At 43.7% G+C, this 18,605-nt stretch overlaps 1 protein-coding gene and 1 pseudogene across 1 annotated transcript; both read right to left on the minus strand.

Annotated features, from left to right (window-relative positions):
• Nucleotides 1–607: 607 nt before the first annotated feature.
• LOC147461240 (uncharacterized) lies at nucleotides 608–5,281 on the minus strand (annotated as a pseudogene).
• Nucleotides 5,282–5,298: 17 nt separating this feature from the next.
• LOC147461241 (uncharacterized) lies at nucleotides 5,299–6,221 on the minus strand. The gene is made up of 3 exons (XM_086505204.1): nucleotides 6,156–6,221; nucleotides 5,541–6,044; nucleotides 5,299–5,484 (listed from the first exon to the last, which is right to left on the minus strand). Exons 1-3 carry the CDS (start codon nucleotides 6,219–6,221, stop codon nucleotides 5,299–5,301), a joined length of 756 nt encoding a protein of 251 aa, XP_086361330.1.
• Nucleotides 6,222–18,605: the final 12,384 nt, after the last annotated feature.

Here is an 18,605-nt window from a genome sequence, read left to right on the forward strand (position 1 = left end):
CACTTTGGAAGTATGCGTTGCTATACTATTCACAAGTGTATTCTAGCCTATTGGCTGTATGTTACTCATAGATTAATTAATTAGCAAGATTCCATGTTTCCTTAAAGAGTTTAGAGCAAAAGCATAGTTTACGCTTGTTCACGTGCACATCATAACGAAAGACAAAAGCACAACGATCTATGACATCAACAACAATCCTGAACATAATCAGCAAATTGAGACCACAGAAGACAACAACATGACAATCTGCGACATCAACAACAATTCTGAACATAATCAGCAAATCGTATCCGGTTGTTTCCGTAGAAAACGTATCTCAGCATTACGAAGCATAGTGTTTTGTTATGCTGACATGAATTTTAAACACAATCAAAAAATTGCGAGACAATGGAGCTGGAAGTCGAGATGATTGTCAGAATTCTGTTATCAGGTCGATAGTTACATCTGCTGGGAGTAAATAACCAAAATGGGTGGAGAGAAAAAATACCCAGATGCTGTCCAGATTCTCCTCACAAAAACGCCAGCAAATATTCAGAGTCTGCACCAACAAAAAAACCCAGTAGGTGTGTACATTGTCCTCACAAAAAGACCAGGAGATATTGACAATCTAGTCGACAAGATGTCTATTTAGCAAGTTCGCAAGCTTGCATAGCAATGCATTCAACTTGCTGAGCTATGTTTTCAATTTCGACACTTCAGTACGCAGCATTGCAATTTTCTCCTCTAGCTTGGAAACCTGTATATCAGCGAGATTTGTTTCACGTTCATCGATTCCGTCTTTCAATCTATCTATTGTGTCCAAGAGATCAGATCGAAGAGCTCGATAACCCTCTGGTTGATTCCTCGAGACCTCATGCAAAATTTTTGTCACCATGTCCTCGACCTTCTCCAATCGTGGATCTTGAATCTCATCTAGCGACTCATCTACTTGCGTATCTGTCATTGAGTCCACCAAGTTCACCTGGTCCATTTTACCTTGCACTCACAGAATACAAACTTTTAGTCTCATCACATGCAAGAAATAGAAGCGATTACAATAGACTAGCAATACATTGTATCATGCAACTGTTGTTGTTGGGGTATAGGCGTCTGTGCCTTGCCCGGCCGCCCAGAGTCTGGGCGCCCACTGACTTGTATACCTTATACATAGCATAAGTGTATAGGGGGCTGCTCACTCTTGGAGTCTCCCCACCCACATCGTGTCTGTCTCCTTCTCTCTCTCTCTCACTCTCCGTCTGTGGTGCTCCCCGATCCCCTTCAATTGGTATCAGAGCTATGGTGACCGCGGAGAGCACGACGGCTTTGAGAGCTTCGAGGCGATAGCTCGCTCGCTCTCGACGGTGGAGTTCGATCGCGGAGTTTCACGAAGAGCGATTTTAGCTTGAGGAGCATTGTCTTTGGAGCTTAGGAGCTTGGTGTGGTCAAGCTTGGTCGAGGAGGCGGTTGCAGCTTCCTTGGTGAGAGGAGCTTTTGAGCTCAGTGGAGCTCGTTAGAGAAGTGCTCGGCGGAGGAGAGCTTGACATTCGAGTGCTTGGATGCTGTTGTGGCAGAGCTCTTGTGTTGGAGCTTGCATTGAGAGGGCATTGCATCACGCAGAGTGGAGCAGGAGCAGGTTCAAGACTGTGTGCAGCTCGTTTTTGCCATTTTCGGGCTCTAAAACGCAGTTTTTTGCGTAGCTCCGTCATACAGAGTCAGATCTACATGATCCAGGAGTCTAGGTCAGGGTTTTGGCACGCTCCGGACGCGATGGTGATGTTTATTTTCTGAAATTATGCTTTGAATTACAGCAGGTACAGCAGCAAGTTTATTTGTGCACTCTCGGGTCCCAAAAACACTGTTTTTGGCATAGCTTTCACACCCGGACTCGGATACATATGATCCAGGAGTCTACCTTGGGGTTTTGGCACGCTCCGGACGCGCTCGTCATATCAGAATTTTAAAATTCTGAACGCTGAATTTTCTGTAGCAGCAACAGTTGTTTATTGTGTGTCGAGGATTCCACACATGGTTTGCTCTCAGATGTGAGAGTGATATTTGCTGCAAGTTTCCTCACAGGTGGGAGGATACGATGTATGCCTTATGTCGTTTGATGCTCAGGGAGACTAATGTGATTGCATTTTGAGCTCGGCAATGTATGCCTCGAGCATGTTTTTTAACAGTCACAGGTAGAGCAGATATTTGTGTACTAGATTTGCAGGTGTTTGCAATGATGTATGCAAAGTGTGGAGATTGGTGCATGCATTTGGAGTGCGGTTTGATGCGCTTTGGTTGCTCATGGTTTTGAGCGTGCAGTCAATTTGGTTACTAGTTTTGTGGCCGTTTTACTGACGAAACTCTGGCGAAATTTTCCCAGGAGTTTTATGCGCATCATTTATGCGATCTAGGTAGAGATTGCGGGTTGCACTCAGCATTTGTGTGCGGTGTTCTCTGCAGGTGGGAGATTTGTGCGTGTGTATGCAACCTTAACCGCACAGTGTGGGCTTGGTGATTAGCTCACGGGTTTGACAGGCGTACAGTTATCTTGGCACACTCACAGGAGTGAGTATTGTGATGTATGCTTGTGTGGCTACGAGCTAGGTAGCCGGATTCGAGCACTAATGGCTTAAGGTTTTTCAGCAGGTTTCAGCTACAGGTTTACAAGTTTACAGGCAGGTTTGAGGGCTTATTTGGGTGCTGAATTTTCAGCCATTGTTTCCTCTTTGCAGGTGTCCATGCATGGCTCAGTTGTAGGCTGATTTGGGACACATTTGTGACTTGTTTATGCAGCTGTTTAAGAGCTGAATTTTGGGGCTGATCTGCAGCCATATTTTACAGCCATATTTGCAGACTTTTGTTGATGCAATTCGAGCCAGTTTAGGGCTGATTTGGTTGACATTTGCTACTCATTGTTGCTTGCTCTTTTGCGAGCATTATGGCTGATTTTTCATTTGACTTCCAGCGTTATGGTCTGACACAGTTTGATGGTGCAGATTTCGTTGCTTGGAAGAAGCATATGCTTGTTGCATTGGCAGATTTGGGGCAGGATAAACCCTTGCTTGGTTTATCGGCGAAGCCCAAGTCTATGCGTGATGATGATTGGCAGGATCTTGATGAGTTAGCCATGTCTACAATTCATTTGCATCTGGTTGAGTCTGTTTACTGGCAGGTCTCGAGGGAGACTACAACTCATGCTTTATGGCAGAGTTTACATGCTATGTACGCGACATCCATGTCTACAGGGGAGTCTAGTCCCACTTCTATGTCCATGGGAGAGATTGGTCCCACACGCAAGTCTCGACGGCATAGAGACTTGACATGTTGGCATTGTGGACATAGAGGGCACATTAGGCGTCGATGTTTCAGGCGTTTGAGACAAAGGAGGCGACAGATGCGTGATGCAGATTTGGGCATGACAGATGCTAGTGAGATCAGTACGGTGGTTACTGAGTATGCTTGTGATGGCGATGTCACATTTACATCTAGCTTGTCTTCATACGATCTTATGTCTACGGATTGCATATCGGATTGCACATTGTCTTCACATTGGTTACTAGATTCAGATGCTACATTCCATGTCACGTCGCATCGTGAGTGGTTTAGCACGTTTTCTAGTGGGAGACTTGGTTGTGTGCACATGGCTGATGGTGCTGTGTATGACATTGAGGGTACAGGAGACGTATGTTTGTCCTTGCCCAGTGGTATGAGATTTACCCTGCGTCATGTGCGTTATGTGCCAGATCTGAGACGGGATTTGATCTCAGTCAGACAGTTACGGGATAGTGGATGTCAGATTTCGCTACGAGAGCGAGATTTTGTGATGCATTTGGGTTCGCTAGTGATTGCGAGAGGTGCCAGGAGTGGTACACGTTACCCATTGCATGTGGATCACACGAGAGACGGTGTTGTCTCTGTGATCACGCAGCCAGGTAGAGAGCGAGAGAGCAGGCGAGTCTCTTTTGCTTGTGGGTTGCAGGATGCTTTGCATGGAGTGCAGAGTAGTGAGCTCGTTGTGCACACAGTTGGGGCACGACTTGAGCAGTCACACAGAGAGGTGACAGAGTCAGACATGCATGCTTTGCTAGTGACTGAGCAAAGCAGAGACTCAGTTGTGCTAGATACTTCTATGCAGGATAGACAGGTAGAGCGGTCTTGCTCTGGTGAGTCACGACAGGAGGACGTTGTGCAAGAGTCTATGCATACGGAGTTAGAGCATGAGAGCTCTAGTGAGTCACAACAGATTGAGTGTTCATGTTTGCAGTGGATGATTGCAGAGGAGGCTGAGATGTCAGCGATTATGCAGTCATTCCTTTCTATGCTCGACAGTGAGCATGGGGATATAGTTATGCAGGATATGTCTTCCAGCAGACACCTAGAGCAGCTGGTTTACTCTGAGGTTGCACGACAGGTTGATGCGTCTTTTGCGGACAGTCAGGAGATGCATGTGGCTGACACGCCTTGTCAGTCAGAGATGCCTATTGCCAGGGACATATATGTTGATGCATGCTCCGTAGAGCTAGCAGGGCCCGCTAGCATTGCATCGGCATTCGGTGGTCTCATGTATGAGATGCTGATCTTGAGACCGGATATCGCAGCTGCAGTGGGAGCATATGTAGTTGGGATTGTCAGTCGTTTGTTGACTGATGATGGCATAGTGCACGAGGGAGATATGCAGGTATTGTGTACATACTTGCAGTACGTGTGCGGTACGTCTGGTGGTGTACGGACTTACACGGGAGCAGGACAGCCGGATGCACACGATCACAGCCAGCCAGTGGGCATCGGTTGAGAGCGGTTTTCTCTCGCCTTTTGTAGTCTTTAGACTATGTTCTCTTGCTTAAAGGCACAATCGCCTTTAAGTGGGAGGTTGTTGGGGTATAGGCGTCTGTGCCTTGCCCGGCCGCCCAGAGTCTGGGCGCCCACTGACTTGTATACCTTATACATAGCATAAGTGTATAGGGGGCTGCTCACTCTTGGAGTCTCCCCACCCACATCGTGTCTGTCTCCTTCTCTCTCTCTCTCTCACTCTCCGTCTGTGGTGCTCCCCGATCCCCTTCAGTTGTCACACCAACACTATGCACCAAAGGAATGTACTCATCGCCTATTTGCGGACTTGCTCCGTTTTGTTGACTATAGTCATCTTCGTCATTTGTTCGCACACTCGCTGGACTGTTGAGAACATGTTTGATAGTTAGCAAAGTGTAAAATCAAAATCATTCCTATGCATATTGATGACCATACCTCTCAATTCCTTGCCAGCGGGAGTGGAAGCAGTCGGCACGTGGGTGAGTTGTAGTATGCTCATCGTTGTTGATAAAGATACTAGAGACATCTTGGTAAGTTGTGGTTGATGGATAAACCATGCATCTCCAAAGAGCTTTCGTCTTGCCTAATTGCATCCCCCGGCCTTGGTAAGCTGTCACCCACGCCGACGACGGATAATATTTCCCAGTTTTTAGCATCTTGTGCATGGTAGACAAGAAATCGTTTCCCAAAGGATGTCCCAATCTAAACTTCCAGAACATATATGTTCTATCGAATATATTTGCGGGCGTCAAACAAACTTTCTTCTTCAAGTCGTCACCACCATACAAGCTGTACAGCTCTATTCCCTTGTTAATCTCGTCTGCATGAATGTTGTGCATCACGACTTGAAAATACGGCTGGTCTTGGTCCTTCAAGCAGTAGCCGAGCATACCCTCAAAGGTATGCATATTACGTTGTTTCAACGCACGGCAAAGCACCATCCCACTAGTAGGCAAAGCCTTATCCCAACCCAAGTATTGTTTCACTTTCCTATTTGCTGCGACCAACGAGCTAGTCCAAAGCCGCATCACCATGTGGAAGTGCAAGTGAAAAAGACTGCCGCCTCTTTCAACAGCACAAAGACCAGCAATTGTCTCCTTTTCAAGAAATGTGCGCATAGAACCTAACAAATCTACATCAATATCGCAACCCCCTACAGATACCGTGACACTAACCTCCATAACCCTACAGCTCTTCGGCTTCTCAGTCCTGCTAGTAGCAGATGGCAATGACTGCCTTTTTCGTTTTTTTGTTACATTCCCCTGAGTCGCATCCTGTGTGCAGCGGGCCCCCACATTGCCCTCACTTAGGTACTCCCTGCTGGAGGGCTCCACATTGCCCTCATTTCCGTGCCCCCTGCAGCAGCCCTCTACATTCCCCTCAGTTGGATGCTGCCTGCATCGGGCCACTGCCTTGAGGCGAACCATAGCCCTTTGCATGAAACAACAAGATGCAGCACAATACAGCACGCTCTCAGCCTATTGACATGAACTTAGCACACAATCGACAGCATAAACAAAAAAGTACAGCACGTATTACCTGCATCTGCTTAGATTCAGCAACAACTTGCGTACGCAACGAAAACAGACAGAAGCACGTCCCGACAACTGAGTAAAAAGATCCACAATCTCACAAAATAGCCAAAAACATGCGTTGCTGTCCACCAGCAAGTGCCGCCAGGTGTCCTGACACACGCCAGACCGCCTGGCTCGCATTGGATTTGCTTCTTGAAATTTGCTTCTCATCTACGGAGATTCGCACTAATCCCAGCAGGAAAATCTTGTTTCGGGCACCTACTTGCAAAAATAATATGGTCAAGGTAGTAAAATTTCATTTTTTAGAATGACTCTTATTCTCCTTAGCATACAGGTTTTGTTGATGCAATAAGCCAAAAACTTGTCAAAGATTCTTCAAATGCTTCTCTTTTGTAGAACTATAAGTGAGGATGTTATTGAGAAAAACGATAACAAGCTTTTGCATGTATGGTTTTAAAACACTAGACCATTGGTCAAGCCAAAAGGCACGACCAAAAACTTATAATGCTCGAACCATGTTGAAAAGGAAGTTTTGGATATATTTGGAGCCTTATGCTTACTTGATGATACCATAAATATAGGTCTATTTTGAAAAAAAATAGTGTGCTCCATTCAATAGATCAAACAATTCATCTACCCTTGGTAACAAATACTTATTCTGGATAGTAACTGCATTCAATCCACAACAATATATGCATATACACATAGTACCATCTTTTTCTTCATCAATAAAATAGGAGAAGCACATGGTGAAGAATTGGGTTGAATGAAACCCTATTGAGGTAGTCTGAAAGCTAACATTCTACCTTAGTTTCTTCCTTACGACTAGTCTGATAAAGTAGCTTGCTTGTAGATTTATTGCTTAGCACGGCATTTATGTCACGTGTTGCACATCTCATGCATGCAATATACCAACAATTAAAATCATTTAGAAAACCATCGTTCTATCCGTGAAAAAGGGAACATCCCAACATAGGGAGTGCATTACATCGATATCCCAAAGCAAATGATGACACGAGGAATAACAAGACAAAACAAGCCAAAATTAAAGCAAGACAACCTTGTGATTGAATGTAATTTGAGTGTGACCACCATCTAAGGAGCGCGCTCAGCAAGGCTGCACAACAATAACAAGAGAAAACAAGGCTGCACGACAAAACAAGCCAAAATTAAAGCAAGACAACCTTGTGATTGAATGTAATTTGACCATTTATGATAGTGTGGCCACCATCGAAGGACCATAAGCATCTTTATGGAATGAGCTTACAAGGGCTTAGGGGCTCGGGAGGGAAACTTGCGAGAGGACTCTACTTGAAAAAGGGAACATCCCAACATAGGGAGTGCATTACATCGATATCCCAAAGCAAATGACGACACGAGGAATAACAAGACAAAACAAGCCAAAATTAAAGCAAGACAACCTTGTGATTGAATGTAATTTGAGTGTGGCCACCACCTAAGGAGCGCGCCCAGCTGAAAGCAGAGCGAAAGCAGTTACCTGGATTATGCAATACGCAACGGCTCCTGCGATCGAGAGCGAGCAAAGGAAAGGGAGCATGGAGGGCGGAGAGGCGGCTATGCTGGCGAATGTGAAAGGCAATAGCAAGGGCCGGGCGAGCAGGGCCAGGGCCAGTATATTGGCGGTGGCGGCGTTGTCGTGGTGGATGACGAGGCCCATCTCGATGCGGAGGATGATGCCACATAGCGCAAGCATAGTTGCAGGTAAAGAAGAGGAGGACAGACCAAGTAGAGTAGAAATTGCCGTAGGTGTCGAAGCCTCTGGGGGTTTGCAGATAGCCCATGTAGGCGAGGCCGACGAGGAAGAAGAAGAGGGACTGCATATTCAATTTAACCGTGCATATTCAACTGTGCAATTGTGCTGCTTTTGGCGAAATTGCTGCCAATAAAAAATGACTATGAAAAGGGCCCAACAAAAAATGACTACGTAAGGAATTGAGAGCTTCTGTCCAAGGTGGCGAGATTCTGTCTTGCTGCAAAAGGTGACTTGCTTTTCAAAAAAAAAAAGTGACTTGCTTGACATATTCAAGTGCTGCGAAAACCCCGTTAGATTGCCTTCAAGAAAACCAGGAAAAATGTTTGCTTTCCACACGGCATCCACCTGAGATACCCTCTAATTGATCCCAAAACAAAACGTTTTGCTCCCGGGCTAGAAAAATAGATTTTTCCTAACCGAAGAAAATAAGGGCAAACTTGAAATTCTCCCGGTTTACACACACACACACACACACACACACACACACACACACACACACACACACACACTGCGCTGCTTCACTGGTTCTTGATATTTTTTCTCTTATGAAAAGAAAGCTTCAAAATACTTTTTACCTCTTCTATGGATTAAAAAAAAAAAAACCCCTCTAAAAAAAGCCTGATAAGGCTATGGTTAGAAAGGGCTACACACTCCACCTCACTTGAGGGAGTGCCCGAGCTCACTTACCTCCTAGGTCTTGTTTACCACCTCCTATGGGTAACACTACCGGGCCTAGCCCATCGCAATACTTGAGTGGTTTTTTTCATCGGGTAAAACCCTGTCGTGATTACTCTGGCTACCTCTTCCTGGCACCGCGCAGGCGGCTTCATTTGCTCTGCTGGAGATCTCCCTAAGCGCCTGGATATCTGCGCGATTTGGAGTTATGGCAACCTCCCTACCTGCTCTATTTAAAGGTGAGAGTGCATCTCTGTCCCTCACTTAGTTTTGGTTGTGCTCTGCGTGACTGCTTGAAACTTGCTATTGCGTTTCTGTTGCAAAGAATGGAGCTCTCTACTCAAGTCACTCTGGTCGTTCACTGATATTCTTTGCTTCACTTATTGCATACTTAGGTCTCGTTCCGCTTGGGTTAACACTTTGAGAAGAGGATGTTTTGTTGACTGTATTAGTGATCTCCTCCTGATATTTCTGTAAAAACTGGCATGGGCCTTTTTTTCAGCTCTGTTTGATTACCAAATATTACATTGAAATCACTGCTTATGGTTTTTCCCCACCCTATGGCTGGTGGTCATTGCATAGTGGTTGGTTTAAAGATGCCGTTGTCTGCCCTGATAACCAATACAATTTGGGTTATTTCCTTGTCTTGCTTACTAATCTCTATTGCACGATGGTGGGTTTGGTGCTCTGATTAGCTAAACTATTACTCTGTGCCGGGACTGTGTATCTTTTTGGAAATAGAGGGGGTGTGTGGTGCTCTACCCTCCGCACAAAAACTTACTACTGCTTCTGCCGAATTATCTACTGTCACGATGACGGGACCTGGCTTATATTATATGGCCATAATGGCGCATTTGAGAAGTAGCATGAGGCTCTTGCTCTAATACTGGGTTATGTTACTCCTTGATGAAAATCACATATGGCCTATCATGCCATGACATGGTGGCTATGGTAAATGTCGCTGGCATTATTACTGGTTAATGTTTTTTAGTTGCATAGTACATAAGATTTCTGTGGTCCTCTTTTTGAAACAGCTTTACTGTCTACTAATTGCTCTTGAAAAACTTTTTGGTTCCCTACCTTATCAATGGCTGCACCGCTTGTTTGGGCTAATGCCTTTTTCTAAAAAATTGGTATTGACAGGTTGTTTTGGAATACATACTAACAGCATACTAATCTATTTGTAGGCTGGCCGGCTAACAGGAGTTGCCTTGATTACATGGGCTGTGGTTTTTTTTTTTGACTGGTTGAACCCTAGTTGGAATTGGATGAAAGGGGTTTGGTATTACACCTTCTATACACCGATTGTGTGTTTTTCATTTTGCGAGGCTATACGTTAAGGCTGTCTTTTGAGCATACCTTGCTAAACATTTTAGCATGCCCACTAGTAGTTGATATATTTTTTTGGTATTATGGGTAATTACTGTCTGCATTTTTAGATTGATGATGATTTTTTTGGAAAAAAAGGGGGATATACTACTTTGACATCACTTTGGTAAGAAATGCTATCAGAAATGCATTCGGTTACATCTTTTGAAAAGATCCCTAATTTTTGGCCGATATACTGTTTTGGTGCTTTAAACATGGTATATCTCTTGTTCATGGTTCGGAATAAGGCCTGGTTTTTTTAGTGAACACTTCTTGTTACTTGGAATGTTTAAGAGAAGTATATGGTAAATGGAGTACAAGATAAAGGATGATTTGAAGTCCATGATGAGTTTCTAACTTAAAAAAACTAGCTTGATAATTTATACACAAACTGTAATTAAAACTTCATTTGGTGGTGCTTTCATAAACCGATAAAAATTGATGAAAATATATGGATAGGGGGATTCTACCACTTGGATTAGAAGGGGTGATGGCCTTCTAATCAGAATGATACTCTTTGACTAAAAAACTTTGGGATTATTTTTAGGTAATTATAAAAATATATATTTCCTAACTTTGGACTTAGCTTGTAAATTTTTGAAAAGTTTGTAAGATGGACATGTATAACAACTGGTATAGTCCATTGATACCTGTAAAACACATCCAAGGCTAACTGAATTGTGGTCTTGTTTGGATGGATGCAGGTAAGGACTCTATCTAATCTTGGAAGGTTTTTTTTGACTTTGGCAAGCTGTCTTACACTGGATGGAACACTCACTTATAATTTGGGAAGTTCTTTTACTATCTGCATGTTGAAAGAGGATCTCTTTCCTACAAACATTGTACTTAAATGATTCTAATACTGAATTGTTTTTGTACTTATCTATTCTTTGTTCCATGGCCAGCTTTCTTTTGAATGTTAAAGTTCAATTATGTCTTATTATCTAAGATTTAACAGCTACACACACATCCTATACATAAGGTTTTTCTTTTTAGAAAAAGCGGGATACTGGCTTTGGAAATTTCCTTCAAAATTGAGTTCTATGTTGGACCCACAGTCTATAATCCCCTTATCGGTTGACTGGTGTTAGGTGGTCCTTCATAGACTTTATTTCTGGTCCCCTGCTCACGGCTATTATAGTCCTTGACTTTGCCGGTTTTAGGTTTGCAGGCCCAAAAAGTTACAGTTACTGTTTCCACTTTCATTTATGTTTATACTGTTCCTTTTTTCAGGACTTTTACCCTATAGAAAGACAGCCCGCATGAGCACTAATCACAACCTTGAGAATCATGCAAAGATTCTCGAACAGATTAAGCTATTCCTTAAGGACCGTAAACCAAGGAATGCTTTGGCAGTTAGAACTAGACCCTTCCTCTCTAGGAAGGCCAAAGATTGTATTACTTACTATAGTAAGTATAATTGAACCTCACCTCACTCTTTTGAAAAATTGCAGACTCTTGCTCTCTCACAGGGCTTAGAATTGTCCTCGGAGCCTCTCTCAGTGGCCACATCTCTTGTACTCAGATGTATTAGCAGCTTGGATGCTTCTCAGCTAATTTATGATTCGGCTCTTACCTCTGACAAGAAATTATCTTTCTTACATATGCTATCTTTTAATGATTGGGTCAAAATTTTAGCTACATTAGATAAAGACTCCATGGAAGGAGTGAATTTAATCACCCATTACATAGCCCAACTTCCCCTACTCTCCTCACAATACCAACAAGAGCTTTCCCTCTTCTCCTCCTCTGGTGCTAATCTGTCTATCTTTCTAAGGAAGTTATGTGGTCTCAATCCCTCTTTTGTCTGTACACCGGCTACTCCAACTATTCCACAAATTGGTGGAATCTTTTGTCGGGATAGTGCTGCCCTTGAAGCAGTTAAGGAATTTCAGAGTAATCTTTGCTCCCTCAATGACTCTAACCTCTTGGAGATGGTGCCTAGAATATCCAAAGTTTTCCCTATTTTACTTGTTAGACAAATTGAAATTGAATCCCTTGGGGTTGACCATCAACTTTGGGTCCTGCCCAACAAAGCTTTCTTAGCACCCATTTTGAGTGAAACTTGGGTCTACCTTGCCAACCTCCGTGCCTCTACTATAGAAGACTGCAGACTCAAGATTCTAAAAGGAGGACAATTTTTGGACAAAGGGGCGCTTATCAAAGCACCTTCAATCTCAATCTCATTGACCACTCCAAGTGCCCTTCCGATACTGGCCTCTACATCCGTACCAAAGGAAACATGGAATTTGCCAAGAGTAATCCTGACTTTTACACTCAAACCATCTGGAATGTTGTCAGGACAAGGGTCCTACGGGGCAAGGCCCAACCTAGGGGGTCAGGGACCTAGGCCAAGGGCCTGGACTGGGACCAGTGTGGACTGGGGATCCGCTTAGGGCAAGAGCTAGGAGCTAGGCCTATATAAAGGGCGGTAGGGAGGAGGATCCTACATCTTAGTCTCCTAGGTCTTACATTGGTATCAGAGCTAGGGGAGAGGAAAGCTATGGAGGAGGGAAGGAGAAGGGTCGATTTGCTGCTTGCAGGATTGCATGTTCTCTCTCTCTCTCTCTCTCTCTCTCTCTCTCTCTCTCTCTCTCTCTCTCTCTCTCTCTCTCTCTCTCTCTCTCTCTCTCTCTCTCTCTCTGGTCGTCAAGCTGTCATGGCGTGGGCATGGTCCCTTGATTCGACAGTGGAGCCGACAAGCAGATCGCAGGAAGTGACCCGCACACAGACAAAGCGGAATTCGACCTGCTCGGATCCACACGCAGAGGATGGGGTTGGCTTCGCGCTGCCGTGGGGGGATTTTTTGTCACATGGCCTTGCCCGGAGATGGTCTGCATCGTCGACCCTGTGGGTTGCCTTGCTCGCGTAGTCGGCTGCCACCATGCAAGCTACAGGTTTTCCATGTTATTTTTTTTAGTGCCCTAAGCTTGACCATGCAAGGGCAGTTACACACGGTCAAGGCCCCATGCTATGCATCCGAGGACTAGCGGCAAGTATGCTCCAACATGTTACATGTCATCATGCGGCAAAGGCCATCATCATAGGCTTGGCAAGGCATCCATGGTGCAGGATTTTGCCATGGTGGGCTTGAACACAAGATTTCGAGCACATCAAGGGCCGCCATGAGCACCATCTTCCTAGCTGGTTGTTGTGAAATTGTACACATCTTTACCATTCGATCAAAGACAACGGGACTTTTGGTTTTCAAAGCATGATGTCAGCATCAAGGCGGATAATCGTCATGCTAGCATTCGCAATTGGCAATTGGGAAGCCAATGGCAAGGATTGGTTTGCGATGTGTTGCTTAAGGTAACTTATGAGTGTTGTTATTAAAATTATGTGTGAGCAAGGCTTATTACAGATATACAACACCATGCAAGGCTGCAATTGGCAAGGAAAGGACCTACGACAGGTCGCGGCATGTGATCAATCAGGTGAGCATTATTTTTATTTTTCGGGTTGTGTGGCACAATGTTACAAACCCTGCTGTATATTTGTATTAAGCAACAAAGGTGCGTGCATTTTAAGCACTCCACGCACACATATGGCTTCTGACAGTTCTCATAAGCACTCACATTTTGTTGCATACTTTGATAGCAAGGGACAATTCCTTAGCAACTCAAGACAACCGGCATGGACTTTTACTGGCCAAGGTCAACATATTGCGTACAATCTTGGTAGTCATTACCATGATTTGGACTAAGGAGCATGGCTCCGATAGAGATAACCTTCACACAGGGGTTGACGAGGCACGATGGTCTAGTAACAGAGCCAACTCAGGCATGCCCTGTGCCTTATAAGGCATCGATGATTGGCATGGCCGATTATTCTTTCAATTCTAAGCACTAGGCAATTGGAAAGGGTGAAGTTGAATCCACAGTGACCGTGACTACTGAACCAAACATTATATCCGGCAAATCACTTCTTGGTTTTCTTCTTGCTGGTGACTCATTTGATTCTTTTGGCAGCAAGCTTCGTCAGTAAGTGTACTGGATAAGGTACGCAATTGATTTTTTTGGTTATGCAACATCTGTTTGATAGCTACGATATACAATAGACACGCATACACTATGCATACACTTTAGGCATGCACATCACAAGCATGGCCTGTGAAAATTACTGTAAGTACCAACACGTGGATTTGTTTAAAGATTGGAATGAAGCATGGCAAAATTGCAATCTTTAAACAGAGAGGCATGGCCTTTTACTGCACCTATTTTTGAAGGAAGCAAGGCTTCAATTTATGACTCTTACATTAAGCTGTTTCCCGTTTGGGGTATGCTATGAGCACACGCCCTTGGGGAAGTTCTCCCTATGCCTACAATATATTTCAGGCCAACTTTCTCTCGCGCAACGGAGATGAAGATCTACATTTGAGCGAGTTTTTCTTCCCACATCTCAAGACAACTGGTTACAGCAGGATGACCAGGTACTGGCCAATGACTCGGAATCACGAGCAGTGGCACACAAGATTGACAAACTGGCAAAATAAGGAATACCACCTCACAAAATCCCAACCAGTTTAAACTGTGCAAGGCACTAATGGCTTTGGCTCTCAGGTTTGAGGCCATCACTCTCGCCAAGGGCTTCACAATCTGTATGCATGGCATGCTAACTAGGTGGCATAAATTCCACCGCTTCAAAGATTACGCTTATGCTATCACACCAGGCACTCTGTCACAGACATACTAAGTTCTGGATAGTTTAAATTTATGGTTGCTGTCAACGCACACTACCACTAAATGGAACCTAAATCTACGACATATTTCACAAGCAAAGTGCAAATTTAAGTCATTTTTCTAAAGTCACGACCCCATACATGGTAAGAGGGTCAAGCTGTGGCTTGTGTTTTCTGTCCCCTCTCTTAATGAGAGCGTTGTACATGCAAATGATTTCATGTTCATAGGATAAGCTGCAAATCAGGCATAAGATGCCTAAGAGCACACATTTTGGGCACACACTCTCGAAATTTAAGGAAAGTTCCTCGGCCCATCATGCTCTTCTTCTCACAAGAATAATGAAAACTTTTTTAGAATCTTTTGATACATGTTTTTCCCGTATGTCAGCCTGAGACAAGGTGCTCTAACTCTCAACTAACACGTGGCTAAGATGCTACTCAAATTAGTCTTCATCGATTCGTCTGTTGAACACTAATTTGCATAATGGCTATGAGCCACATTGGCTAAGAGCCATTGTTAGGCCAAGGGTAAGACCTAACTACTGGCATTCTTTGGATAATTATTTTCAAGATCAACCAGATCTACCCAGGGAAGTACACATTGACATTATTGGCCAAGCAAGAGTCTTTGTCATTACGGATGTCTAGGGTGTCATTGTTTCCACTACATGTTTTCAGTGCGACACTCAAGTTGAGTTTTTTATACTCTTCAACTCACAACAACTGAGCTCTACAAGGAAGTATTGATGCAGCAATCAGTTGCGCTAGCATGGCTGTCCATAAGAGCTCGGCCGTTCACTTGTGTGGATTTCCTGCTCTCTCTATAGCACTACGGCGTGTCTATGGACATACTTTTTTGGGGTAAGACCCGACGGGTGATTGTTACATCACCCCATAGGCATTAAGGATCCTAGTTTGATCTGCATTGCGAATCACAGTTGATCTCTCCCAGTTATACTTTCAAGGAAAGAATTCCGCAACCTACCACTCGGTAGAGGACGAACACACTTTTCACGTTGATTTGAATCATTCCGTACATGGTTAACTATGTTGGTTACCGTTATCTGCTAGTTGAGCAGTTTCTACAAGGAGTCTACCCAAGGGGTTTGACTACGTAGATTCTAATCCAAGGGTTTGGATTGCAAAGGCAACACCCAGGGTTCCCAGTGCAATGCTGTTTGTTTTTTCAGGTAGGGGACGTGCTCCTCTCCATTTGAATACATGTAAGTGTACATTACGTTCAAATCTCCAGGTATGCATCTATTGATTTGGTTTTATTCCATTTTAGTATGCTTTGCTTGGTTTTTCAAGACGTATAAGTACGCTTGAATGTTACAGAGCCATGCCAAGGGCATGTCGGCACAAAGTATTTTCGGCCAAGGATCAAATCTATCTTTCTGCCTTATGCTGTTACGAACCTACTTATAGGGTTCAATTTGGCACATGATTTCACATGGGATACAGACGGTCTAGGAACTCAAGGAGTTCGGTTTAGCCAGTGTGGAGCAAAGAATGAGGGTCCCTCTCACTCTTGTCGCAGAGTGTTTAGAGTTACCTTCACACACAAGTACCTCTTGTACTTGTAGGATGTTCTTTTTTCAGATATCCTTAGTTGAGACATATTCCATATTCGGCGAATATGAGTCTCTGGGACTGACAATGGCGCCCACTATTTCAAATATGTGTCATGACAAAGTCCCTAGGTGCTGGTCACATCTGTTTTCTCGACCATTTTTAGCAGGACGTATTAGGAGCAATTTCGTGGCCAACAATTGTCGGATACTTCGAATGACTTGTTAAGGTACAAGTACTGCTAAACAACATTACAGATGGTTGTTTATACATATAGAAAATGAAAAAGTTTCATTGTTTGTACCTAGAAGTGATCATTATTTCACCTTCTATTATGGTTCAGACGCTTCAGCAAGGCTTGCACCAGATTGCAACTGAAAGTATTTAGTTTCTTTTCAGAACTATTTACATTCCTCTTTAAATGTGTGCTAGGCGCATCACATTTACCATAAGTATTGGCACGGATCATTATGGATATACAGGTTCGAGTTTGTTTTTGCTAAATGCATGCACACTAGGTGTTATGCCACCCTAGTGTTTAGCAAAAGCTGATTCAGAGCGGCATGCATATTCCTTAAGATGTTGCTTATGAAGCATTTTTCACTCTAAGTGCAATATCTCTAGGAGATTACTTTTGGGTCTACTAATCACCAATAGAGGTCATGGCTCGGTTTGGGCGTTTGTGGATTTTTTCAAGTTAACTACGATGGTTATTTCGGACATTGTTGATTCCTCACCAATGTTATACACTACTGTGATTCCCATTTACCAGTCATCTGGGACGACTGTCTGTAAACCATGAGGGAAACACATCTCAGTACTGTCAGTATCCAAGGGGATTGAGAGATTACAAGTGTAATCTTGGGCTAAAGGATAACACACCTCAGTAGTGTCAGTATCTAAGGGGATTGACAGATTACAAGTGTAATCTTGGGCTAAAGGATATGCAAAGTGCTAATCCAATTCATAAGCATTTATTTCTCTTTTTGGAGTTTACTCACTATCAGTTACCGCATGTTGCGACTAGGTAGTCTCTTCATGCATAAGTCAGGTTCTCAACCTTGACACTCGTTAGGGTGGGGTTGTTTACTGATGAAATTTGAGAACAAGTCAAGGAATTACTCTTGGCTGATGAGTTAGGTCAGCAAGTTACTTTCATAGAAAGTGAAAAGCGGTCTAAATGGAGTCTATACACTAGATGGTTGCAAATGGACAACAATGTGGAGATTCAAGATGTTACTCTTGGTTTCATTGAACCTCCTGCGGAACCGTGTTCTGGGAAACCAAACAGCTAGATCCATGAGGGATGCCACTTGGGAAAACATTAGTGTTCTTAAGAGAAGTTCTCCATTTTTGTTTTTGAGGACGAAAACTCTTCTTAAGGGGGGAGTAATGTCAGGACAAGGGTCCTACGGGGCAAGGCCCAACCTAGGGGGTCACGGACCTAGGCCAAGGGCTTGGACTGGACCAGTGTGGACTGGGGATCCGCTTAGGGCAAGAGCTAGGAGCTAGGCCTATATAAAGGGCGGTAGGGAGGAGGATCCTATGTCTTAGTCTCCTAGGTCTTACAAATGTCTTTCAACCTTATGTAAAATGTGACTGCAGATTTCTTGATCCTAAAGCCCCTTGTGAATCCAGCATCATGTGGTTCGATCACACCATTTGGTTTCTTCTCAACCATCTGGACTTACTCTTCCCAGAGAAACCTATGGACTTTCACCTCTCCCTCATTTGCTCTTGGTTAGGTGGCCAAGCTAAACAAATTGTGATTGCACAGATTTCCTTTAACATCTTCCGTGGTTTAATGTTGGACATCTTGAAGGAGTTAAAATCTGATGAACCCAGAATTTACTTAACTACTTATGCTAACTTTAAAGGTGTTAAGATCATCACTAGCTTACTTAAACCTTGTATTGATGAGGATGACTCCTCTGCTCTCAAAAGATCCAACTCTTTGATTACCCCCAACTCCCTCACTTCCTTTCTAACACCTAGCTATACAAGAGGAAGAGGCAAGTCCCCTCCCATCAAAAATTTCCTTGAGTTTTAAACCTTGGTAATACTGCAGGTTACTACAAGCCCTTGCGAAAGAAGAACCCTCAACAAAGTAGTGCAGAACAAGGGATTCATCTACATACACAGTCTCTTTCACAATGTACTTCTCAATTGGATTCAACCAAAAAATCTTTTTTGTGAGTGCTTTGATCTATTTTTTGGC

This window comes from Adiantum capillus-veneris, chromosome 3 (assembly GCF_014529385.1).
Source record: "Adiantum capillus-veneris isolate H3 chromosome 3, ASM1452938v2, whole genome shotgun sequence".
In the NCBI taxonomy this organism is placed as follows: Eukaryota; Viridiplantae; Streptophyta; class Polypodiopsida; order Polypodiales; family Pteridaceae; genus Adiantum; species Adiantum capillus-veneris.